This window comes from Zonotrichia leucophrys, chromosome 24, assembly GCF_028769735.1.
Source record: "Zonotrichia leucophrys gambelii isolate GWCS_2022_RI chromosome 24, RI_Zleu_2.0, whole genome shotgun sequence".
NCBI classification, from domain to species: domain Eukaryota; kingdom Metazoa; phylum Chordata; class Aves; order Passeriformes; family Passerellidae; genus Zonotrichia; species Zonotrichia leucophrys.
Window position 1 is genome coordinate 1,260,228 of NC_088193.1, and position 25,573 is coordinate 1,285,800.

General features: G+C 48.8%; 2 protein-coding genes across 8 annotated transcripts in view; both read right to left on the minus strand.

Moving 5' to 3' along the window:
* Positions 1-521: 521 nt before the first annotated feature.
* On the minus strand, positions 522-15,139 carry TTC12 (tetratricopeptide repeat domain 12). The gene is made up of 21 exons (XM_064732202.1): positions 14,201-15,139; positions 13,444-13,610; positions 13,144-13,174; positions 12,589-12,666; positions 12,094-12,215; positions 11,165-11,224; positions 10,747-10,818; positions 10,077-10,137; positions 9,304-9,492; positions 8,507-8,573; positions 7,917-8,005; positions 6,847-7,012; positions 5,699-5,791; positions 5,459-5,522; positions 4,552-4,701; positions 3,975-4,073; positions 3,643-3,711; positions 2,893-2,994; positions 2,454-2,553; positions 1,450-1,675; positions 522-677 (listed from the first exon to the last, which is right to left on the minus strand). The coding sequence occupies exons 1-21, from the start codon at positions 14,262-14,264 to the stop codon at positions 602-604; spliced, it is 2,145 nt and encodes a 714-aa protein (XP_064588272.1). The 5' UTR covers positions 14,265-15,139; the 3' UTR covers positions 522-601.
* Positions 15,140-19,871: 4,732 nt separating this feature from the next.
* The window catches only part of NCAM1 (neural cell adhesion molecule 1), a 91,732-nt gene continuing 86,030 nt past the window's right edge, over positions 19,872-25,573 (minus strand). For 3 of the 7 annotated variants that reach the window (XM_064732205.1, XM_064732204.1, XM_064732203.1), the window contains 4 exons: positions 25,109-25,316; positions 24,327-24,443; positions 22,692-23,435; positions 19,872-21,060 (listed from right to left, as the gene is read on the minus strand). In XM_064732205.1, the coding sequence (XP_064588275.1) occupies positions 20,946-21,060; positions 22,692-23,435; positions 24,327-24,443; positions 25,109-25,316 (1,184 nt within the window). In that variant the 3' untranslated portion in view covers positions 19,872-20,945. The remainder of the gene's footprint in view (positions 21,061-22,691; positions 23,436-24,326; positions 24,444-25,108; positions 25,317-25,573) is intronic. The other 4 variants (XM_064732207.1, XM_064732208.1, XM_064732211.1 and 1 more) reach the window with 4 other exon arrangements.

A 25,573-nucleotide genomic window follows, 5' to 3' on the forward strand; every position in this document is an offset into this window, starting at 1 on the left:
ATATTCTCCATTATTCAACAACATTTACCATTATTTAACAATATTCTCGTTATTGAACAATATTTTCCCCACTGTCCAGGCTGTGCCAGGGGTCCAGCAGGAGCTCCCTGTGCCAGCCCAGTGTTTCTCACGAGGGGAAGCTGATCCAGCTGCTCTTTCTCTCTCTGGAAAAAGCTGCTGGATAATTTGGGGGGACAAAGGCTCCCCCCAGAACTGCCACCCCCAGTGCCAAGGAGGGGACCTGAAGAACCGTTTTATACTCAAACTGGGCTGGCCTGTGTTTATTCTGCACAGAAATGTCATAAATTCTTCTGTTTCCTGTGTTCAAAACCAACAAAAAAAGTGCTACACTGTATTAATGGCCATTTATTAAATTTATGCCAATTATTAAAGCAAAGGCAGCCTAATGCAAGGGGGTATTTTGGTTGGTAGCTGAGATAATAAATTAACTCCTTCCTGATTTTACTTCACTGGCTTCTGTGGGGCACCAAAACCACTCCAAAAAGCCACTGAAAAGCTGATATGCTTTGAATGAATTTTATTACAGCAAAGAAAACTCAGGAGCAGTGAATGGAGGGCACTGGGGAGGGCTCTGAGGAGCTCAGCTGCTCTGCACGTATTTCATGGAGGAGTTCAGGATGGCCAGGCCATTGAGCTTCCTCAGCTGGTGCATGTGCCTGCAGAGACAACACGGGGACAGCTGGTGACTAAAAATCAAAGTTTCAAACTCTCACTGCTCTGCCCAAGCTTGCAGGGCTGCTTAGTGCTAGAAATAGTTCAGTATATTCAATATAAAATAGTCAACATTTTATATATTATATAAAATATCATTTATATGTTTTATATATTTATATAAATATAATTTGTTCAATATAAACAGAGTTTCTAAATAATAGTAATAATAGTAATAGTAATAGTAATAGTAATAGTAATAGTAATAGTAATACCGAGTTAATGCAGATACTCTTAATAGACTTTCTAGGTTATTATTGCCCTCAGAAAGGCACATAAATGACATTCTACAATCAGGTTAATTTCAGATTAACAAAACTAAGAAAAGAAATAGTTTCCCTTCTATCTCTGCTGTTTCAGACGAATCTCAGTGCTGATATTTTCTCTACTGCTCATTTGGGATTTACAGATTTTAACGGATCTGTAGATCCCAAGTGAGCAGCATTCCTTCCAGCACAGGACAATGAATTCCCTGAGAGATGTGAGGACAGAACTGGCACCTCAGGAGCCTTAAATGAATTTGGGGACAGATCACAGGACGGAATTCTGGCTGGAGGAAGGAATTAGAATGGAGTGTTTATAAAAAATAACCTAATAACTCTAGATTTGGCTTACCCTGGTTGCTTCCTCAGGGATAACAGAATAGGGAGATAAAAAATATAACAGAAATAACAGAGTAACAGAAAAGGGAAATAAAATAGGGGTTCTGGGGCTTACCTTGGCTCAGCCACACAGAGCCTGCCCAGGGCAATGGCCGAGTTCTGCTGCACGGAGCTCCTGGCAGCGTCACCCCCAGCGTGCCTGAGCAGCAGCTGCACCACCCCAGAGCCCAGCAGGGACGAGGCAGCCCCGGGCAGCAGCAGGCACTGGCTGAGGCAGAAAGCTGCATTGCCCACAGTCAGCTCATCCGCAGAGTGCAGCAGCCCCAGCAGCACCTGGAACCCTGCAAGGGGGAAATCTGGGTTAGACACAGCCCCAGCAGCACCTGGAACCCTGCAAGGGTGGGAAATCTGGGTTAGACACAGCCAGAGCTGCTCCAGATGTGACTCTGGTGCTGTTTCCCTGGAAAAGCTGGGGAACAACAGGATTTCCTGGCAATTTCAGCAGCCAGGAGCTGCCTCAGCTCCTCTTTCCCAGAGGTCTCTCTCACAGAGAGCTGAAGGTGCCACATTACAGAATCACAGAATCACAGAATGATGAGGTTGGGACAGACCGCTAAGATCATAAAGTCCAACCTATGCCCTAACACCTCAACTGGACCATAGCACCAAATGTCATGTCCAGTGTTTTTTAAACACATCCAGAGATGGTGGATGATTCCACCACCTCCCTGGGAAGAGCATCCCAGTACTTTATTATTAACTGCCTTAAAGCAGAGATGCTGTTGTGGAGAGAACAGCTGGGAAAAGGAACATGAAAAAAGCTGAGATGCTGTTGTGGAAAGAGCAGCTGGAAAAAGGAACATTAAAAAGGCTTCCTGTGCTTTGAGAGCTACCAAAGCTCAGCTGGGAGCTGCCCCTAAGGATGGCAGAGTTTGGGCTCTGACACCTGAGAGCAGCAGCAACATCTCAGACCAGAATCCTGAGATTCAGGATCACTGAACATGGGCTGGATAAACCCAGCCATGAGAGGGACAAACAGCCCCAAGCCCTGGAAATCAGGGGTTATGTTAATAGGATAATCAGGGGTTCTATTAATAGGAAATCACAAGTTTCACTTACTTTTGTCCCCCTTCAGCAGCTCTTCCTGAGCTCTCCTGCTGCTCTTGGTGCAGACAGAAAGGGTCTTTATGGCATAGCTGGATGTGAGCTGTCCCCCAGCCTGAGGGGGCAAACACAGTGAGAAAATTAAAGAAGAGTTAGAATTAAGAATTTTTAAAAATTTAAGAAGAAAGGATAATTGGAATTAAAGGATAATTAGAATTAAGAACTAAAAAAAATTTAAGAACAATTAAAGAAAAAATTAAAATAAAAAAATTAAACAAAAACATTAAAGAAGAATTAGAATTAAGAATTTTAAAAAAATTAAAATGAAGCCTGGGAGCACTGTGACAATGGTCAAGGATGCAGACACAGCCTCCAGAAAAAGGAAGATAAAGCCAGGGGGAGGTAGATTTGCTCAGGGGACACTGCAGGCAGGAATAAAGGAAGTTGGATTTACTTTCAAGAATTTGAGCATTTTCTTCACCACTCCTGCTCTCACCACCTCCTGCACCGCTGAGGGAGACGCAGGCAGGACACGGCTCAGCACTCCTGTGGCTCTCTAAACCAGGGGGAAAGAGAAGCAAAACCAAACTGTTATTGCTCCAGGCAGCTTAATTGGTTTGTTCCTGCATGGTAAACTGAAATAATTAAAGTGCTGGAAGGAGAAATTCACAGGAATTAAGGAAATCGCAGAACTGCAGAAGCTAACAAAGAACATCTTTAGGATGTGGTGTTTTTGGAAACTGAGCACAGCAGAGCTTCAGCACAGGCAGAGAGGAACACAAACTGGGTGCTCATTCAATAAAAAATAAAAATACCAAGTCCTGGCAGAGAGCAGAGGCACTGAGAGAGGTGGAACAGCCCCAAAGAGACTCAGAGCCCCCATCTGCCCCTGCTGCAGGAGCTGCTCTCCTGGAGTCCCACTCCATCCCAGCTGAACACCCAAACTGCTCTGCCTGCTTTGCTGCTCCACTCATTTTTAACGGTTCCACACTGAAGTGGTTTTTTAAGAGCCTCTATTAAGCAGATTTCAAGGGAATCTTAAAAACCTCTTGCGTCAAACCATATAAAAATGAATATAAAAGTGGTCTATTATTTCTTTATTGCTCTTGGGAGTGTTTTAGGATTCAAAGCCTCCTGCACAGGGCAGAAGTTGGCTCTGAGGAGCTCAGGAGAGCCCCAAACTCAGCTTTTGTGGGTGACTTACTGTGACAATCCTTCCGTCCTGGTGGCTGAGCAGAGCCAGGCACCTGCCACTGATGGGCACAGCAAAGTCCTGGGAAACACAGGGGAAAATCAGGGGGAAGATGGGGAAAACTCAGGAGAAACAACACAGGGAAAAATACACAGGGAAAATGCATGGAAAGATAATCTGTGCACTTTACACTGGTTTTTCCTCATGGCTGTTTATATATTGGAGGTGGTGGCAGAGGAGAAAATCCCTTTTTCACTTCTCAGCCTACTTAAATTATCACCCACCCTTAAAAACAACCTGCAACACAGTAATTTATTTTATTTTAATTCCCAGATGTTTCTTACCTGGATGGTGCCATTGGATTCCAGCAGCAGGTTCATCATCAGCCCCAGCAGTGCAAACACACAGTGCTGGTACCCAGGGCTGGCATCGGGGCACCCAGCCTGGCACAGAGCAGCAAAATCAGCACCCAGGGCAGGCCAGGGTAGGACAAGAGCTGGGACAGGGGGAGCAGAGCTGAGGGCACCCCGTGACACCAACCCACGGGTGGCACCCAAAGCTGCACCCCCAGACCTGGGGTGTTTGGGGTGGCACAAAGATCCCTCAACCTTCAGGGTTTGGGGACTGTGCTCACAGCACAGCCTCACCTGGGAGGTGTTACAATCCTGGAATTTGAAATTTCCTGTGCTGAAGAATTTTAATTCAGAATTTGAAACTCTCTGTGTTGGAGAGCACAGAGCCACAAGGAAATCCTTTATCTGACCTGAGGCTGTAGACAAAGCTCCCAGCAGGACGGGACCATGTGAAGGGGCACAGCTGAGGGGGGCAGCTCTGAGACCCCCTCAAATCCCATTTAGAGGGCTGGGAGGGGAGCAGACAGACAGACAGACAGACAGAGGGAGGGCTGGGGATTTCCCTTACCAGCAGCTCCAGGCCGGCCTGCCAGCACTCCCTGCTCTGAGCCAGCTGTGCCCGCAGCCCAACATCTGCACAGAGCCTGCCCAGCACGGCCAGGGCACGGGCCAGGGCTGCCCAGGGCGCCTGCCTGGCACTCACCTGCCTGGCACACACCTGTGAACACAGCAAGGCAAGGGAAATCAGCACAAACCAGCAAACAGCACATCTGGGTGTGTGTGTGCCACCCCTGTGGCACTCCAGGGCTGCCCAGGGCACCTGCCTGGCACTCACCTGCCTGGCACTCACCTGTGAATGCAGCAATTCAGGAATCACAGCAATTACAGGAAAATCAACAACAACAACAAATCAATCAACAAACCAGCAAACAGCACATCTGGGTGTGTGCCACCCCTCTGGCAACTCCAGGAGGTCTCTGATAAACCCCAGCTGCCCAAAGTTTGCAGGTTTCCATTATTTTCACTTTATCTTCAAGGCAGAATCAGCCCCAAAAAGCACTGTGTGTGTGCCACCCCTGTGGCCATGGGGAATGGCACTCCAGGAGTTCTCTGCTCAACCCCAGGTGCCCAAAGTTTGCAGATTTCCCTCATTTTCACTTTATCTTCAAGGCAAAATCAACACAAACCACCAGCAAACAGCACTGTGTGTGTGTGTGCCACCCCTGTGGCACTCCAGGCGCTCTCTGGTAAACCCCAGCTTCCCAAAGTTTGCAGATTTCCCTCATTTTCATTTTATCTTCAAGGCAGGATCAGCCCCAAACAGCACATCTGTGTGTGTGCCACCCTCCTGGCACTCCAGGCGCTCTCTGATAAACCCCAGCTGCCCAAGGTGTCACAGTCACATTTTCTGGAAAATTCCCTTTGCCCAGGATACACAAAAATAAACTGGAAATCCAAAACCAGCTCTTCCCTACCAGCAGCTGGGTGAATAAAGGTGAAACAGCCGTGGAGAACGTGGCCCGACACTGGGCTTGGAACCTGTTGGGGGATAAAAAAACCAAAGTTTTAGTCACAAAACACAGCTAAAAGCAAGAGAAGAGCAATGGAAACCTCAGTAGCTCACAGCAGAGGTGGCCAACAGGCTGTCCCTGGCTCATTTCACACAGCTCACAGCACAGCTTCAGAGAAACGAATGAGGAATTGAAATAAATTACCTTTCCTCCCCACTTAAGTCAGACAGGATGTTCATGGCACTCTCAGCCCTTGCATCAGTGCACTTGACAAATGCCATCAAAATCTGCAGCCATCTGGTGTTAAAACAGTATAAAAAAACAAGCAAAAATTGGTGTCAGCCTTGGTTTAATCATTAAAGATCAAAATTGTATTTTTTTAGGTTGTTGGTATTTGAAGCCACAGTTAAATCTGCCTTCTTTGAGCACCCTCTGAGATGTGGCTTATTCCTTTCACTTTCCCCCCCAGGAAAATGGAGAATAACCATCCATTATTAGTCCAAAGCAGTAAATGGGCATTTCTCAGAAGGAGGAAGCAGCAGGACAAGGGACAAAGGCAATGGGGTTTTCTCCCCACCCACTGAGCCATGGCAACACTAAATAACCCCAATTTTTAAATGAGGAGAGACTCTGAGCTGCAACCCAGGAGATTTTACAGGCACAGGGTGAGCTCTGCCTGAGTGCTACAGGGGTTTGGAGGAGGGGACTCCAAATTACAGGAATTCATTTAAATCCTTTATTTCAGCCATCAGAACATCCAACTCCCACTTCTGCCAGGCCGTCCAGCAGAAGCCTCAGTGCCACTGTGTCCCCTCAGGAAATCACAGAATGACCAGGTTGGGAGAGACCTCAAAGAGCATCAAGTCCAACTCAGCCCCAACAAAACCTCACTGAAACCCTGGCACCCAGTGCCACATCCAGGCTTTGTTAAACACATCAGGGATGGTGACTCCACCATTCCCAGTTCCTGGGCATTCCCAAAATTCCCTGAAATTCACAGAAGTCACAGAATTCAGAGAATTCACAGAATGACCAGGTTGGAAGAGACCTTCAAGACCATCAAGTCCAACCCATGCCTAGCACCTCACTTAAATCCTGGCATCCACTGCCACATCCAGCCTTGTTTGAAACACATCAGGGATGGTGACTCCACCACCTCCCTGGGCAGAACATTCCAGAACTTTATCACCTTTCTGTAAAACACTTTTCCCTGATATCCAGCCTGTATTTCCCTTGGCACAGCTAAGGCTGTGTCAGTGCCTGCAGACAGAGCCCAACCTTTGGGAAGTTGCTGAGGGCACCCTGAGTCCCCTTCCCCTGAGCCCTGCCAGGACCTTTCCCTGCTGTCTCACCTGCTCAGGTCCTGCCTGCCCAGCAGCCTGCGGCCCCCCTCGTGCTCAGAGTAGAGGGAGATCAGTGCCAGGGCCTCCCTCTGGATCTGGGCAGTGCCACGGGACAGCAGCTCTGGCAGCTGGGCACCCACCTCGGGCTGCGCCAGCAGCACACGCTGATTTTCCTCTGGAAAGGGACAGAAAATCTCACTGTGTCACTCATTTATTTTATTTTTTTTTCAGCATGAATATTTTATTTTAACAGCTGAGCCCCACAAGTCAATACAATATTCTGCATTTCCACTTTACTGTCGCAGACATCTTTTCATGTAAAATCCTTCCCTTAGGATTTTTTCTTCCTGAGAAGCTGAGAGGCCTCAGGAACAAAATGTAAGCAATGGTTATCTGCCGCTGTGGAATGCAACAGTAGATTTCTAGATTAGCCCATCTTAGATGTTTATAATTAATGGCCAATCAAGGCCCAGCTGTCTCCGAGACAGCTGCCTTTTGTTATCACTCTTTCTTTCCTATTCTATTCTTAGCCAGCCTTCTGAGAACCTTTTCTTCTATTCTTTTAGTGTAGTTTTAATGTAATATATATCATTAAATAATAAATCAAGCCTTCTGAAACATGGAGTCAGATCTACGTCCTTCCCTCATCCTAATCCCCCTGTGGCCACCGTCACACTTTACCACCCACCCCAGCCCATTTCTCACCCTAAAAACAGAGGCAGGTACCTGCCCAAGCTCCATTGATTGATAATTCTAAATAAATTCAGCCTTCTCTCCTGTAAAACTCTGCTTTTTGCAGGTGTAACTGCTTAAAACAGAGAAAACTGTGCAAGGGGTATTATCTCAGGAGCAGCAAAAATCACAGGGGATTTACTTCCCACCCCTTGTGTGGACTGGAAATGCTCAGAGAGTGGAAATTCCATCCTGCACCCAACACCTCCTCTGACCTGCAAAATTTGGGTTCCAAGCACACCTGGATGGATGCAGGTGCTGTGGGAGAGGGGTGGCCATGCCCAGCCCAGAAATGCCAAATGAATCCCTCATTAATTAACAGGGATCAGGGGGTGCCAGGGCTTTACCATTGCCAGCACAGGCAGCTTGCCACAGGAGCAGGAGGGAAACACAGAGCTCCTCCTCAGCAGGGCTTTTGCTCTCTGCACAGAAGGCCCTGGATGAGAAAAGTCAGCTTTGAACAGAGCAAAGGGTGGCTCAAACTGTGGGAAATATCCAGGGAATGGGAATTTGTACATGCTGCACCCCTCAGGTCTGTCTGCAGCCACCACCCAAAATATGGATGGACTAAAAAACCCAAAATGTGGAACATGAAAAGTGCCAGGGCATCCTGGTGCCCAAGCCCAGCTCCAGGGGCTGCAGCCAGAGCCTTCAGCTGCTCTTTCCCACTCAGATTTTGCTGCAGAGCTGCTCTCAGCACCAGGGATAGGATAACTGCCCAGACACACAGACACAAACAGCAGCCCAGGGATTCTCCTCCCTCATCTGAGGCAGCCCTGTCTGTGCCACGCTCAGGTACAAGTGCCTCCATTCACCCACTGAAATCTGGCATCCCACCCTCCTCTGATCAGCCCATCTGCGTCCCAAGGGCTGATTCTGTTTCTTGAAAACAATATTGCATTTCCCGGGGCTGGGGTGGCCCTGGGAGAGCTCTCACCCTCTGACAGCCTCGCTGCTCAGGATACTGAAGCCATTGTTTGTCCTGAAGAACGTCTGCCCAGAGCCTGCAAGAGCACAGACAAGCTCAGCTGGGCCACAGCCAGGCAGGCTCCTGCTCTTCCTGGGCAGCGCTAAAAGAAAAGGTCACTGCAGGAGCAGCTCTGGGGAAAAACATCCTGGGGAATGGGGGAAAATTCCAGAAGGAGCGAAGGAGGAGTGGTTCTGAAGGTGAAAATTGCTCTGGTTCGTGCCTGGTGCTTTTGGGGTCAAGTGAAAGAATTATTATATTATATTATATTATATTATATAATATAATATAATATAATATAATATAATATAATATTATATTTATTTTATTATATTGTATTTATTATATTACATTATATTACATTATATCGTATCATATTATATCATATCATATTGTATTATATTAATTATATTATTCAGGAAGGCTGAAACACAAAATTGGCTTTGTAACTCAATGAGCTTTAACAGAGAATTACGAATATTTACAAACAAATATTTACAAATATTTATGAATTACAAATATTTATGAATTACAAATATTTATAAACAAATGAGACCCCAGTCCCCAAGGACTCCCAGCAGCTCAGCTACAGCATCAGTCTGATGCTAAAAAATGCCGTGAACACCCACGGGCCACTCTGAAATACCCACAGTGCCAGTTTTGTGTTTGAAATCCAGGAACAGTTACTGGCATCCTTTAAAAGCCGCTGCCCTGCCCTCCTCCCAGGATTAACAATTAACAAAATGAACATTTTTCAGCAAACTCACCGGTGCTGACAGCTGCTGCCAGCAGGCTGATGGCCCCTGTGTAGTAGGGCAGGTGGTGGCCAGGGCTGCTGATGCTCTGCAGCAGCTCCTGGATGGACAGAGCAGCCACACTCCCGGCCTGGAGCTCCCTCTGGGCCCTCTGCTCCTCCCTCAGCCTCTGCTCCTCCAGCCTGGCCTGCTCCATGCACTCTGCCAGGGTCATTCATATCATATCACATTATATTACATTCTATCATATTATAAATTAAATATTATATAACTACGTACAATATGTATCTCTATATAGAAATATATATAGTATATATTATATATAATTATACATTATATAATATATAATATGATATAGTGTTATATTATATTACATTACATTACATTATATTACATTACATTACATTACATTATATTACATTACATTACATTACATTATATTACATTACATTACAATGATATACTAAAACTCTACTAAAGAAAAAGAAAGGAGACATCAGAAAGCCAGAAAGGAATGCTAATAAAAACCCATGACTGACCAGAGAGTCTGACATCCCAGCTGGACTGGGATTGGTAATTAATTAAAAACAATTCAAATGTTTTGTAAAAAAATCACATTCCAGAGGAGCAAAACAGGGAGAAGCTGAAGCTTCTCAGGAGAAGAAATGCTGGCCAAGGGATTTTTTATAAAATATCACGGTGACAGGAGGTCACAGGGAAACCAAGTGTGCAGGGAAACTGCTCCCTCTTCAGCAGAAAACAAGGGTGAAAAGAATATTTCTCACCTTTAAAGAGGTTTTCCTTCTGGGGATCAATCTGCAGCATCTTCTCATAGCACTGCCTGCACTGCAGGGAGAAAAAAGGGCTCAGTTCCAGCTGGAAACAGGAATCAATGATATCCCAATCACACCCCAAAGGAATCAATGATATCAATGATATCCCAATCACATCCCAAAGGAATCAATGATATCCCAGTCACACCCCAAAGGAATCAGTGATATCAATGATATCCCAGTCACATCCCAAAGGAATCAATGATATCCCAATCACATCCCAAAGGAATCAATGATATCCCAGTCACACCCCAAAGGAATCAATGATATCCCAGTCACATCCCAAAGGAATCAATGATATCAATGATATCCCAGTCACATCCCAAAGGAATCAATGATATCAATGATATCCCAGTCACACCCCAAAGGTTGTTGGGGCCACAGTCCTTCATAAATGTGAAAAATAACATTTATGGGGACACAGATGTCAAAACTCTCAAAAAAGTCAGATATTCTCAGTCCCTACATCTGCCTGCTGTTGCAAACTCAAAGGGAATTTTCCAGTAAATCCCAAGGAGGAAAAAAATCAGAGTTCCAGCAGAAAACAGAAGCTGAGGATGAAACTCTCCCTCTCACCCCCCAAAGCAGAACAAAATGTGCCCCCAAAATTCACCCAGCTCACCTCAGAGAAGTGCTGCAGGGCCAGGTGAGCCTTCCCCATGAGGAAATAGGCTTTAAGGCAGTTCTTATTGCACTGGGGTAAACCAGAAATCATTATGAGTTATGTCTTTAGAACATTTCAGCCTTTTCAGTATTTTTCCCAGCACTCTGATTATTGTTTATTAATTATTAAAATTCTGATTATTATTAGAGCTGCCCAAAGCAAAGATTAGGGTGTTTATACTGTTTCTTAGTGGTGGCTAATGTTTTTATGCTGAATTATTGCCCCCAGGGACCCAAAAAACACAGGCTTGAGGTGAGGGTGGAAAGCAGGGTTTCCAAAAGGTGAATATTTTCCTGTTCATTTGAGTCAAAAATATGGGTTTCTGTAAATAATGCTGATTTTGGGGGTCTTTTCCCCTTGGCAATTGTGGAATTACCTTTAATGCCCACTCACAGTCACTGATGGCTTTCTCATACTCATGGAGCTTCAGGTAGGCCTGAAATAAATAACAAAAAAGTCCAGGCAGAAGAATTGGAATCCTTCAAACAATTTCCGCTCGCTGTTGCACAAACACTGGCTGATTAAAAAGAATAAAATGAGGCTGCTGATTGGCCTGGCCATTGATTTTGCAGGGTAATTTCCATTCTTAACTTGTCTGCCATCTCCCTGGATGTTCTAATTTAGAATCAATTGAATAGAATTCTAAATGACACACAAACACACGGAGTGTGCAAGGCAAACAGAGACTGCAGAGCAAATATTTCATTCTGCAGTTATAGACGGGATTCCTGGAAAAGCATTATTTATATATAATATAATATAATATAATATAATGTAATGTAATGTAATATAATATAATATAATATAATATATAATACAATATAATACATATAATAAATATAAATATAAATATAATATATAATATATAATATATAATATATAATATATAATATATAATATATAATATATATAATATATATAAATATATATAATATATTATATTATAATATATTATATTATATATTATATATTATTATATATTATATATTATATATAATATATTATATATTATATATTATATATTATATATTATACATAACATATAGTATATAGTATAATATTAATATATAATGTTATTATAATATATATAATATAAATTATATTTATTTTATTTTATTTGTTATTAATAATAAAAAATTCAGAGTATTTGACTCAAACTGGGAATTGGGATGATTTTCCCCACCTGCTCTGCAGGAGCAGGGTCTCACCACCTCCAAGGGATGTGACAGAGCAATGTTTTGGGTTTTTTACCCTGGCACAGCCCCACAAAACCCAGCCACAGGTGGCTCCTGCCCTGGCACTGACCTGGGCCCTGTTAGTGTAGAGCTCCTGCTTGTCCCTCAGCTTCTCCAGCCCCTCCGAGTACCTCTGGATGGCCAGGGCAAAGTCTCCTGCCCTGAAGGCTTCATTGCCCTGCTCCTTCAGGGCTGAGAGCAGCACAGTGCATTGAGAACAGCAACAATCCCCAGCAATATTTCATTTATTTCATCCCCCAGTGGGACTGAGCAGGCAGAGCCAGGCTCTCCTGCTGGGACAGCCCCAGGGTTCCAGCCCAGCCATTATTTCCATTATTATTTCCATTATTTCCATTATTTCTCTGCAACCATTCCCCTTCCAGAGGGAAATGGAGCGTTCCCCTCTCCTCCCTCCATCCCAAAGCAGCTCCACCACCCGGTGCCGTGCAGAGCACCAGGAGCAGCAGCTCTGAGGAGCCCCGGGCCTGTCCCAGGGCTCGGACAAGCCCGGCTGTGCCTCCCCCAGGCCCTGGCAGGCATTTCTGGGGCTGCTCTCAGCAGTCACCGTTTGCCAGCTTCTCATTCCTCCTCCTCCTCCGGGCTCGCTCCTTGGCATCCTTCTCCAAAGCTGCCAGGAAACCATCTTCCGAACAGCAGGGTTGGTGGCATTTTAGAGGGGGAAAAAAAAGAGCAAACTTCATTAAAACAGCGTAAAAACAATAATTCCCAGGGTGCTCGTGAGTCATTTCTTAATAAAAGCCAACACCAAGGGGCCGTTTCAGCAATTAAAGTGGAAGTGGCTGACGAGCTGTCACAGCCGAGGATGATGCCAGCCCTGAGGAGCTGCACACCTGCCTTGCTCCTCCCCAGGGCCAGACAAACAGGTTCGCTTCGAAATTCACAATAAAAAGTGTAAAGAGATGAGGAGCCAGAAGAGAACAAGGCTCCCACCTGTGGAAAACACAGCCACAGTGCTGAGACCTTGAGTGTGCTCCCGGAGCTGACTGAATTTTGGCTACAGACACCAGGAAAAGGGCTGGAATCAGCTCTTGCATGAGCTCCATCCCTGCTAGAACTGGTTTTGGAGCTTGGTTTTATTTAGAGAGGAGCAGTGTCCTACCTGCATCTGCTGCCTGCACCCTCGGCGTGCCCTGGAAGAACAGAAACAGAAATTAAATGGTTTGGGAAAAGCCACAAATGGTTTGGGAAAGCCAGAAATGGTTTGGGAAAAGCCACAGCAGCATCAGGAATGTCTGGTGCACCTGAAATCCCCAGCCTGACACACAGCAGGAGCACCAATTTGATATTTAATCAAAAAAATGGTAAAGATTTAATAAATTCTGGCATTTCTGGGAAGTTCCCATCTGTGTGTTTAACCTGGAGTGAGCCCAGCTTTAATTTCAGAGGGAAAAGCCCTTACAGAAGGGTTGATGAGCGTTCTGTTCACCGTGGTCCTGCACTCCTCCTCCTCCTCCTCCTCCTCCTCCTCCCTGCCGGCCCCTTGCTCTCGGAGCCTTCTCTCTGTCTCAGCGATGGCTTTTTCCTGCACTGCCGAGTCCGGGGACTTCAGCCCTTGCAGCAAATTGGCTAAAAAATCACAGAAAAGCCCCAGATAAAATATAAATACATACAGGACTTCAAACGTGGAAGGACCAGGAGTTCAGGTGGCTTTGAAGGCAGCGCTGGCCAGGACGGCTTTTACCATAAACCCACAGAGTCCCTGAGTGGTTTGGGGTGGAAAAGACCCTAAAACCCACCCAGTCCCATGGGCCGGGACCTCTCCCATAGACCGGGACGCTCCAGCGTGGCCTTGGGCACTCTGAATAAACAGAAACTTTCCCAGGGCGGATTTTGTGTCACTTTCAGGACAGAACCTGCAGTTTCTGTCACCATTACCGAAATCCACAGGAGCAAGCGGCTCTCAGCATCCCGAATAAAGGCGGGAGCCGCTCCGAGCCTCCGGCAAACACCGAACAAACCGAACCGACCGGGGCACAGCGGGATTTGCCCCTTTCCCACCGATGTTCTGCCTTCCTTGGCCCCGCTCCTCCCCTTCCCTGGCTGTCCCCTCGCTGTCCCCGCGATGTCCCCGCGCTGTCCCCGCGCTGTCCCCTCGCTGTCCCCGCGATGTCCCCGCGCTGTCCCCGCGATGTCCTCGCGCCCCTCCGGTCACTCACTGACATCGTCCACGCGGCGCAGGAAGCGCTGGAAATCCTCCTCCGTGTCCTTGTCACGCAGCATGGCCGGGGGACACCGGGGGGACAGAGAGGGGACACGGAAGGGACACAGACGGGACAAGAGGGGTAACCGAGGGGACACAGAGAGGACACAATGAGACACAGATGGGACACAGAGAGGACACCGAGGGGACACAGAAGGGACACAGAGAGGACACAAACGGGACACCGGAGGACACCGAGGGGCAGCGGGAGCCGCCGGGGCCGGGCTCGAACCCGCGGCGCCGTTGCCAGGGGAACGCGCCCGACGCGGCACCCGCGGGTGGGCGTGGCGATGCGAACGAGGGGCGGAGTTATGCAAATACAAACTGAGGTGATATTCAAATTAACGGGCGTGGTTATGTAAATGAGCCTGTAATTTGGCGGGAAAGCGGCAGGTCCCGGCCCAAGCCCCTGCCCATGGTTCAACCTTTCCATGGAGGAATTCCTGCCCATGCCCAGCCTGAAGCTCGTCCCGGTTTTTATACCAGACTGGGATTATTTCCATGTTGCGATCTCCTGAAAGGCTTCCCGGCTCTCTGCGAGGCGGCGGCGATGGAAGGGATCGGCCACGGCAGGGAGCCCGAGCACCGCGGAGCTGCGATGCCCGGGACGGCCATTCCCGGTATATTCCCGGTACAGGCTTATCCCGGGATGGCCATTCCCGGTACAGGGACAGGGACAGCTCAACCTGAGGCTGCTGCGGCTCCGGGAGCCTCCAGCCCAGCCGCATCCACTGCCCCGTTCCCCCATCCATCCTCATCAGCTGGAGACGGAATCCTGAGTGCCAGAGAGCTGCTGAGCTCCGCAGGCAGCCAGAGACCCCCATCCCTTCCACCCCTTGGCTGCAGGAACAGCCAGGATACCCCTTTTCCTGATAGGAACAGCCAGAATACCCCTTTTCCCTGTAGGAACAGCCAGAATATCCCTTTCCCTTGTAGGAACAGCCAGAATACCCATTTTCCTTGTAGGAACAGCCACCATATCCCTTTTCCTTGTAGGAAAACCCAGGATATCCCTTTTCCTTGTAGGAACAGCCACCATATCCCTTTTCCTTGTAGGAAAACCCAGGATATCCCTCTTCCTTGTAGGAACAGCCAGCATATCCCTTTTTCCCCTCATGCCCCGAACCCAAACAGTTCCCATCCCTCCCCTCACTGCCATCAGCTCTGCCCACACCACCCTCCATCCCAAAATGATTTTTCCCCTCTAATGAAGCTGTTCCCAGCTCAGTGTTCAGTTAAAAACAGCCACGAGGCCACAGCTGGGGCAGTGGGATGCTAGGGAATTTGGGGTTTATTTGTTATCCCACAAAACCTGGGAATAACACACAGGGCAGCAAATGTGAACAGGGAGAGGCACCTTTAGCCTCTGAATACTTCAAAAAGCCCTTAAAATGATGCTCTGAAGCTCATGCACGATATTCAGATACTGGTGTCTGATAAAAGGCCAGATAATGGTGATTTCTAGAAGGGATGAGAGAAAGAGGCAGCACAAAAATCTCCCTCCAGTCCCACAGAAGGGATGAGAGCTCACACTTACCCCAAATTCAGCCCGGGGGAAAAGGAGCCACACTCAGCCAAGGTGACACTGCCAGCCAGGTGCCATGGCCTTAACAGAGGGAGAGACGAGGGAAAATTAAAATTAAATGGAAATTAAAAGGTCTGAGGGTTGAGAAAACGGCGGAAGAAACACAAAGATCTAAGAAAGGATCTGTCAGAGGTTTTGCCACTGAGCACAGCCCCAGCTCCAGGAGCAGGAAAATGCCTTTTCATTTCTCGGGGAGGAGAGGGAGGAACCCCTGAGCTCCCGCAGGCCCAAAGGGGGCAGAGGGAGCCAGGAAAGGCAGGGAGGGCACAGCTCCCACAGGGACCGGGGGATTGAGGGGCTCTGAACCCAGAAAGGGAAACCCCAAATCCCCAGGGGCAACCCCAAACCCCCCTCCAACCCCACCCGGGGAATTGGTGCTTCCCCACTTGGAAGAATTGGTGTTTTTTACATCAAATGGTTGGGGAGGGACTTAAAAAGCTCCTTTTCAGCTGAATGGGAACTTCTGTGTGAGAATCAACTCTGGTTTGCCCAAATTAGTGAAGGTGAGACAACCCTCCCCTCCCCATAAACCCCAGAATTAAAAAAAATTAAAGTTGGGCATTTGGGCAATTTTTATCTTGAATTTAGAAAAAAGATCAAGACTTTAAAATGAATTAATTGAATGAATTAATTACATTCAAACCCCTTTAAGTTCAGGCACCCAATTCAGGCTGGGCAGAGGTCACCACTCACACCCAACACTCAATCACCCTTTCCACAGCCAGGCAACACAAAAGTGCCTTTTTGGGGGGGAAAAATCTTCCCAGTAGCTGTGAAACTGCATTTCTGTGTTTGCTATCTCCAGGAAAGAAGTAAATAAATGTGGAGGGACAAAGAAATAAACTTGCAATTGGTTTTGGTGGACTCAGGTGGGACGAGGAGCAGGACCAAAGAAGGGCAGACTGCAGGCATCAGCTTTTTTTTTTTTTTTTTTTTTTTTTTTGTAGTTTTTATTTGAACACAGTATTCTGACAGAATGCAAAGTCAAAATCCTCAGTTAGTATCAGTATTTACACCAGTGAGAATGGGGATAAAGGTGGAGTCGATGTTTCACTCGGTAAAAAGATTTTTTGTTTTTTTCTTTTTTTAACAAGATAGAAGGCCCCCAAAAGTAGGGAATGCTGGGGAAGGATGGCCATGGAGGGGCTGAGAACAACTATCAAAACAGCCTGGTGGTGAAGGACGTGGGGTTCGAAGGCTCCATAGAAAAGTGTGAAAAGAAAACGCCACTCGGGAAGCTGACGGGCGGGATGCACTATTGTCACCTGTACGAATGGTGCAGCACGAGAGAGATGGGACAGCTCCTGTGACACTGGGGACAGCCAGGGGGCAGGGCCACCAACCCTGGGATGGGCATACGGAGGTGCCACAGCAGTGCCACCAACCCTGGGGATGGAGACATGGAACCACAGCAGTGCCACCTACCCCAGGATGGGCATATGGAGCTGCCATAGCAGTGCCACCAACCCTGGAGCAGCTATGGCAGTGCCACCAACCCCGGGGATGGAGCAGCCATGGCAGTGCCACCAACCCTGGAGCAGCCATAGCAGTGCCACCACCCCAGGGATGGACATTTGGAACCACAGCAGTGCCACCAACCCTGGCAGTGGGGAGGGGTCACTGAAGGAGCTGCTCGCTCCATCCACCCCAAACCAGAGCTTTGGGATGGAGGGGACATTAAAGCCCAGCCAGTGCCACCCCCAGGCTGTCACCAGGTGCAGGGCAGGGCTCTGAGCTGTCCCCTTTTGGGACAAACGCCAACCCAGGTGGGGCAGCTCCCCCCGTGCCCACCTGGCAGGGGCTGCTGGAGGTTCCTGGGCAGGTTTGGGGGGTGGTTCCTACCAAAGCTGCTCAGCCCTGGGGTTACAGCACACACAGGTGACAAAAGCAGCCAGAACTGGGCACAGAAAGGGACAAACCCACGGGGATGGAGGCACTGCTGCTGCCCAGCTGGGTTATGGACTCGCTTCTTTGGGGAACAGAAAGGAATCCTGGGGGTCAGGGACACTGCTGTGGGGTGTCACTGGGCTGGCTTTGGGGACGAGGCTCCATCCTGCCCAAAATCTGCCACAGCTGCACCCCCTGAGCCCTCCCTGGGGTCCCAGGAGCTGAGCAAAACAAAACCAAAAACCCCACAGTGAGCACAGGACAGAGCACTGATCCCCACAGCTGGAATGGATCCCCACAGCTGGAACGGATCCCCACAGCTGGAATGGATCCTCACAGCTGGAATGGATCCCCACAGCTGGAATGGATCCTCACAGCTGGAATGGGTCCCCACAGCTGGAACGGATCCCCACAGCTGGAATGGATCCCCACAGCTGGAATGGATCCCCACAGCTGGAATGGATCCTCACAGCTGGAATGGACACAGCACTGCCCCTCACATCTGGAATGGACACAGCACTGCCCCTCACATCTGGAATGCAGGATGCACTGGAACAGAGGGAACATTCCCAAGGAACACACAGACACAGCCTCCACACCCCTCCTCAGCTTGCTCCTCTCAGTTAAAGGCTTCTGCTCTTTCTAAGAGTTGTTCTCTTTCTCTTTTTTTGTTTTAAATTAATTTCCTGAATGTTCGTTTCTCATTTTTGTTTCTCAAATCTGAACTAGCGCTACACCTTCCACATCCAAACTATGTTGAAGCTTTTATTATTTCAATACTATGACAAAAAACACGGTTCACACTAAAATAGTCACGCACCCACAGTGCACAAGCTTGCAGATCTAAAGTAGAATTAAAAAAAAAAAAAAAAGAAAATAAAATAAAAGGGAAAATAAAATAAAATAAAAATTAAAAAAAAAAAAAAGGAAACAATACCCAAAATCCCAACAGGAGGAACATCTCTATACAATGGGCTGGTCTCTCCCTACACTCCTCTGCCTTCCTTCTGCTCAAAGCTCCTTTTCACCCCCAAATCTCAGCGTTGCTCCACGATTCCTGGTAATAAATCCCATTAATCAGCTCTCCCTCCCCGAATCTCAGTGTTGCTCCACAATTCCTGATAACAAACCCCATTGATCAGCTCCCCCATCCATAATTTGATTTTTCAGGTGCTGCCTCAGCCCTTGCCCAGGGATGCCCTGGCACAGAATTCCAGCCCCTGCTCCTGATTCCAGCTGGGTCCTGCTGGAGCCGGAGCTGCAGAAGGGTCTGGGGTCAGCCCAGCACCTGTGGGGAAACGATCTTTGCTTTTGGGTTTTAGTTTTAGGGTCAGAGGACATGGTATTTCCTGAAACTGGAATTGACTGAAATGGGGATTTTCTGAAATTGGAATTTTCTGAAATTGGTGTTTACTGAAATTGGGAATTACTGAAATTGGTATTTTCTGAAATTGTTGTTTACTGAAATTGGTGTTTACTGAAATTGGGATTTTCCGAAATTGTTATTTACTGAAATTGGAATTTACTGAAATTGGTGTTTACTGAAATTGCGATTTTCCGAAATTGTTATTTACTGAAATTGGAATTTACTGAAATTGGTGTTTACTGAAATTGCGATTTTCTGAAATAGAGATCTTCTGAAATTGGTATTTACCAAAACTGGCATTTTCTGAAATTGGTATTTTCCGAAACTGGAATTTGCTGAAACTGGAATTGACTGAAATTGGGATTTTCTGCAACTGGAATTTGCTGCCCTGATCAGGAGGGATTGATTTGGTCGCACACCTGAGCCCAGACCAGCCCACACTGCCCAACCTCCCTTGTGCCCCTCAGAGCTGCGGGAGGGCTCTGTGAAGGAAACGGGAGAATGTCCTAAAAAAGCAGAGATGAGATTTCTCTTATGCAGTCAGGCCCAGGTCCAGCGAGGGACTTCAAACTAAATTTAAGCACAGAAAGGATTTTCCCCAGCAACTCCCTGACCCCACGCAGATCTGGGGATTGCTGGCTAAAGCCCTTGACTGGTGGCAAAGGTTTGAACACCCCCACCCCCCAAAAAAACCCCAAACCAAACCCCAGCATCGCTTTTCTTCTTACTCCAGTAAGAAATAATAATAATAATAATAACAATAATAATAATAATAACAATAATTAAGAAAAGAGAAAAAAAAAGGGGGAAACGACTACTGTAAACATCCATGGTTGAAAATGTCTCCCTTTGCAAAGCAAGCATGCTGCTACCCTAGTGTCTACAGGACTGGATTGACTGAAAAACCAAAAAAAAATAAAAGAAAAAAAAAAAAAAGGCAGCTATTTTACACATCCATTTCAACACAACAGAAGTTAAAAAAATATCTGTCAATTGTAAACACTGGAAAGAACCAAAGTTGGCCAAAACAAACAAAAAAAAAAAAAAATTGAACGTAAAATTGGAAAAGAAATGTAGAGTCTGAATACTGCAAATTGAAATACATCCCCCAAAGCTGCAATTTTGGCATTCTTCCTAAAAAATAGATAATAATAATAATAAACCCCAAATAAAGGTCTAACGTGGCGAGCAGGATTCAGTCACAAAGAGCTCGAGACACTTTGCATACTGACCAGATACAAGGTGAACAGAAATTATAACTTATTTATGAGGCTTTACATATTTCAAACTCGACTGAAAAGTATAAAAATAAATTGTGGACTTTGTTCTTTAAGCACCAGCTGTGCCCAGCAGCACAGTGGCTATCTCTGCTATACTAACAAAGGAAACAACAGGGTCTCTCTTTATTTTTTTTTTGTCTTTTTTGTGGGTTTTTTTTTGTGTCTAGGACTACTTGATTTTTAGCTTCCCAACCACACTGCAACCAGCATTGCAATGTTTGCCTGTTTGAATATACACAGGGCCAGCTGAGCCCTGATTTGGTGACGGGTTTAACCCTGTTTTTAACATGTTTTACTTTTTAAAAGCAAGTGCACAACGAATAGAACCTTTCTAGAAATCTCAAAGAAAGCGAAAAATAGAAATCAAAATAAAAAAAAAAAAAGAGAGAAGAAGAGAAAAAATTAAAAAAAGAAACGGAAAAAAGAGACATTCCCTCCCTCCCCCCATTTATGCATTTTTCTGGTTGGTTTGTTTGTCTTTTTCTTTTAAAAAAAGGCAACAGACACTAGAGGAATGAGATGGGTGTGTGGGTTGTGATTTCAATGCTCGGGTGAAGGTTTCTGCCGTCCCCTCTGGTGCTGATCATGCTTTGCTCTCGCTCTCCTTTGTTTGTGTGGCTTCGTTGGGCGCCGTCTTCGCCTCCGCCGCGGGGCTCTTCCTGTCCTGCACGGCGCCCTTGTCCTCTGCTGGCATTTTCCTGGGGAGAAGCACCACAAGGACAGGCTTTAGGGCACAGAAACACAGCTGGGCTGGGCTAGCCACGGGACAGGAGCACATCCCTGCATGGCAAATGGGAGAGCATTTCCTGGAGCAGGGGGCAAGGGGAGCCCGGCTCAGCTCCCCACCCTGCTTCATTCACGTCTAGATTAACTTTTTATGGCTTTCCCTGCTCAGCTGCAAGGGTGCAAAATGAGCAGCAAAGAAACCTCCCACCCTGCTTCATTCAGGTCTAGATTAACTCTTTTTGGCTTGCCTTGCTCAGATGCAGGGGTGCAGAAAGGACCAGCAAGGAAAGCTCCCCCACCCTGCTTCATTCAGGTCTAGATTAACTTTTTCTGGCTTGCCCTGCTCAGCTGCAAGGGTACAAAAAGGAGCAGCAAGGAAAGCTCCCCCAGCTGCAGGATTTGACCTCAGCACCCCAAGTCCCTGACAATTCAGCAGCAAGGAAAGCTCCCCCAGCTGCAGAAGGATTTGCCTTCAGCACCCCAAGCTAAAGACAAATTGTCAGCTTGGGGTGACAATTAAAGGGGTGACAGTTAAAGGCTTCTGCTCCTTCTAAGAGTTGTTTTCTTTTTGTTTTTAATTAACTCCTGAATATTAATTTCTCATTTTTGTTTCCCAAATCTGAACTAGCGCTACACCTTCCACATCCAAACTATGTTGAAGCTTTTGTTATTTCAATACTATGACAAAAAACACAGCTCACACTAAAATAGCCACGGAATTCAGCAGCAAGGAAAGCTCCCCCAGCTGCAGAAGGATTTGGCTTTAGCACCCCAAATTGGCATTCACTGGAATTGGGATTTTCTCAAACGGAGATCTTCTGAAATTGGTATTTACCAAACTGGTGTTTACCAAAACTGGTGTTTTCCAAAACTGCAATTTGCTGGAACAATTTGGAATTTGCTGACAATTCAGCAGCAATCCCACTTTTTGTGTTCCTATGGGAAGCCATTCCTGAAACCCCTGTGATGCTGGAGAAAGGGGAACACAGAGGACAGGAATTCTGCCACAGCCATCTCCACCCTCAGAGGCGACAACTGCCAGCCCAGCCAGGCCCAACATCTGCAGCACAGCTGGGACCCCCAGCCCCAGGCGCTGTTTTCTCTCTCCTGCCCAGCTCAGGGCGCTCCCATCTCAGCCAGGCTCACACTGCCCAGCATGGGGACAGCTCCAGAGCCCCCAGTGCTGCCAGCCCTGCCCAGGGCACTGCTGCTGCCCAGCCTGACCCTGAGCGGGCCCTGAGGCTCCTCTGGCCTGCAGGAGATGGCATCACTGACCTGCTGAACTCAGCACTGAGGAGAGCTCTTTACACCAAACTCAACTATTTCTGCTCTTCCTTACCAAACAATAACCCAGGACAGACAAAGCCGCCCAAGAGCCTGAGGAACAACAACAATTAATTTATCTCTGATCAATTCCCAGCTCCCTGGCACAGCCTCTCCTGCTCTCCTCCTTCCAAGGCAAGCCCTTTGGGCTCTCAGGTGAGTTAGTTGGCTAAGGGAACAGTGAGATCAGTCAAGAGAACACCCAACAGAGGACACAGCACGAGCACCAGGGCACGAGGGACACAGCACACAACCAACACAAGAGTAAAGGCGGCCGTACTCGGTCTTTGCGGGGGCAGAGCTGTCTGCGGCGGCAGCAGCAGCCTCGGGGGCTTGCCCACCAGCCCCGCCGGCAGCAGGAGGAGAAGCAGTGCCAAGAGCTGCAAAAACATCCTTGGCAAGGTCAATGTCTGGTGGCTTGAAGGTCCCTTCGTCCATTTTAAAGTCCCCGTTCTGCGAGGGGTTGGCGGCGCTGCCCGCGGCCGCCTCGCTCTTCGCGCCGCTCGGGTTCTTGGGGGTCTCCGCCGGGCTCTTCACCGTGCTGGGCTGCACGGGCTCCTTCTCGGGGCTCTTGGCCACCTCCTGCTTGGCCTCGTTGGGAGCTGCGGGGCCCGTGGGGCCGGGGGTGCCCGCCTTGCTCGCGGCCGGGGCGGCGTCGGCGGCGCTGGGGCTGAGCACGGCCTGCCCCGGCAGGACACTTGAGGATAAATTACTGGCGGCCGGAGCAGAGCTGGGGGTGTCGCTGAGATCCACCAGAGGGGCCACTTTGGGGGTGGAGGAGGGCGTCGGTGACGCTGCCGAGGCGGCGGCCGTGCCCTTGGCCGGGGTGGCCTGGCCGGGAGCCGCGGCGGCATCGGGAGCCCCCGCGGGCGGCGGGGCAGCGCTGGAGGTCAGCGTGGTGCTCTCGCTCGTGGGGCTGTTCTGGGCAGTGGCAAAGGTTTCAGTGATAGTGTCAGAGTTAGTGGTGCCCGTGGTGACAGAAGGCAGCATGTCCTCCACGGTGGCCGCGGTGTCGGCGGGGTGCCTGCGAGGGGGACACGGGGACGAGAGAGAGAGAGAGGGAGAGGGAAAGAGAGAAAGAGAGAGAGACAATGAAGGCCCGAAACGACAGCAGGGAGAGGGGCAGAGAGGGAGAGAGGGAGAGAGGACAGCACACACATGTGACAGGAGGGGGACTCGGGAGCAGAGACGTGCAGAGGTCAGACATGCAAAGGGAGCGAGGCTGGGATGGCTCAGGATCATCAGGAAGAGAAAAAAGCCAAGAGGACGTGACCTGCAGGGATGGTTTGTTCTCGTGGAGTGTTTGGGATCCTGTCAGCTTGCAGAGACTCTCCTCACCTAAAACTCTCCTCTCAGCCTGTCCTGAGCTCTCCAGGCAGCTCTGCCACCCCCTGAGCCTGCAGCCCTGTGCCACCAACACAACACAGCACGGGACCCTGGGTCCAGCCCCTCACCTCGTCCTGTCCTGCTGCTGCAGGTTTGTCTGAAGCCCCCATAAACCCAAACTCCTTCCTCACACACGAATGCAGACTCAGCTCCCAGCTCTCTCAGTGCATGCTCTCAGCCCCTTAGACTGACTCCACATCCACGCCCAGCTCCTGGGGAGGATCTCTCCCCACGGGTTCAGGCTCTCACCCAGCACTGCTGGGGCAGGTTTTGCTCTGGATCCTTTGCAGATCCTGGACAGTGCTGGATCTCCACACGGGACAGAGCCTTCAGCAAACACTGCTTCCTTCCCTTCCCCTCCAGTGCTGGGAACAGCAACCACTGCAGCTTGACAGGAGGCGCTTCCTCACTGGCACGTGGAGATTTTACCTTTCTTCCTCTCCTGCCGCCCTAACTGCTGCTGCTGAGGGGCTGGGGCAGCTGGGGGCAGTGCAGTGCCCCTGTGCTAGGGCTGCCTAAGGCCACATACTCTGGCTCTGTCAGCGGGGTGGTCTCGTTGGGCTCCGTGTGCTTCCCCCCGTCGTGGTTGGGGGTCCTCTCCTCCTCCGTGCGCACCTCCACGATGGGCTCCTTGGACTCGTCCTTCCTGCAACGAGGGAACGGCAAGGGGAGTGATGGCTGCTCCTGCAGGGACAGCCAGGCATGGACACGGCCAGACATGGCCACAGACCGAGCTGGGAATGCTCCCGGGGTCACTGATCCTTCAGCACCCAGCATCGAGCTACACTGGTGTCCAGCACTGGCGTCACTGGGATGACTGGGATGTCCAGCACTGGGGTGTCCAGCACTGGTGTAATCAGCACTGGGGTGACTGGGATGTCCAGCACTAGGATGTCCAGTACTGGAGTGTCCAGCTCTGGGGTCACTGGGATGACAGGGATGTCCAGCTCTGGGATGTCCAGCACTGGGGTGACTGGCATGTCCAGCACTAGGATGTCCAGTACTGGAGTGTCCAGCTCTGGGATGCCCAGCACTGAGGTCACTGGGATGACAGGGATGTCCAGAACTGGGATGTCCAGCACTGAGGCCACCTATTTGATGGCTACCAACAGAAACGAGACAAAACCCCAGAGGAACAGCTCCAAACCCACCTTCCTGCCAGCCCCAACACAGCACCAGCCCCGTCCCCACAAAGCTGAGGGCCCCCTCCCTGAGGCAGCTCCTTTGCTGCCCCTGGGGCTCAGAGGGGGTTCTGGGGGCACACAGGGGGAGTTTTGGGACACAAAAGGAGGTTTTGGGGTCAGTACTCACGAGAAGGCCGCCTTGCCCTCCTCCATGTCCTTGCCCTTGGCCCCCGGGCCGGACTTGCCGCACATGTTGACGGCGATGCACATGAGCAGCCCACACTTGTTCAGGAAGTAGCAGGTGACATCCACGGCCACCAGCAGCGCCACAAACACCACCACGAGGATGCCAATGATGGCAGCAGTGCCCAGGCCCGAGGCAGGGCTGGTGCTGGCTTCAGACACCGAGGGAGAGAACGAGAGAAGGCGTTCGGGTTAAAATCTGGGGTTTCGGGGCTCACACTTGGCTGCACTAAGTTGCTTTTTTAGAATCCCACCCCCTGTACCAGCCATGTAATAACCAGGGTTTCATCCCACAGAGAATCTGCATGAAAGGATGGCACTGATGGGGCCTCTCCCATCCCTGCTGGGATGAAGCCTGGGAAGCAAAGAGCACAATCCCTGCTCTACACACAAAGCAGGGCTCCTGCTT

Excerpts from the sequence above, each read along its gene's own strand:
- TTC12 (XM_064732202.1), bottom strand. The coding sequence starts at position 14,264 with ATGCTGCGTGACAAGGACACGGAGGAGGATTTCCAGCGCTTCCTGCGC. Across the intron at positions 7,013-7,916 it reads AGCTGCCTGTGCTGGCAATG|AGGAAAATCAGCGTGTGCTG; the intron begins GTAAAGCCCTGG and ends GTCCCTTTCCAG. Across the intron at positions 2,554-2,892 it reads AAATGCTCAAATTCTTGAAA|GCTGGGGGACAGCTCACATC; the intron begins GTAAATCCAACT and ends TTGCCCCCTCAG.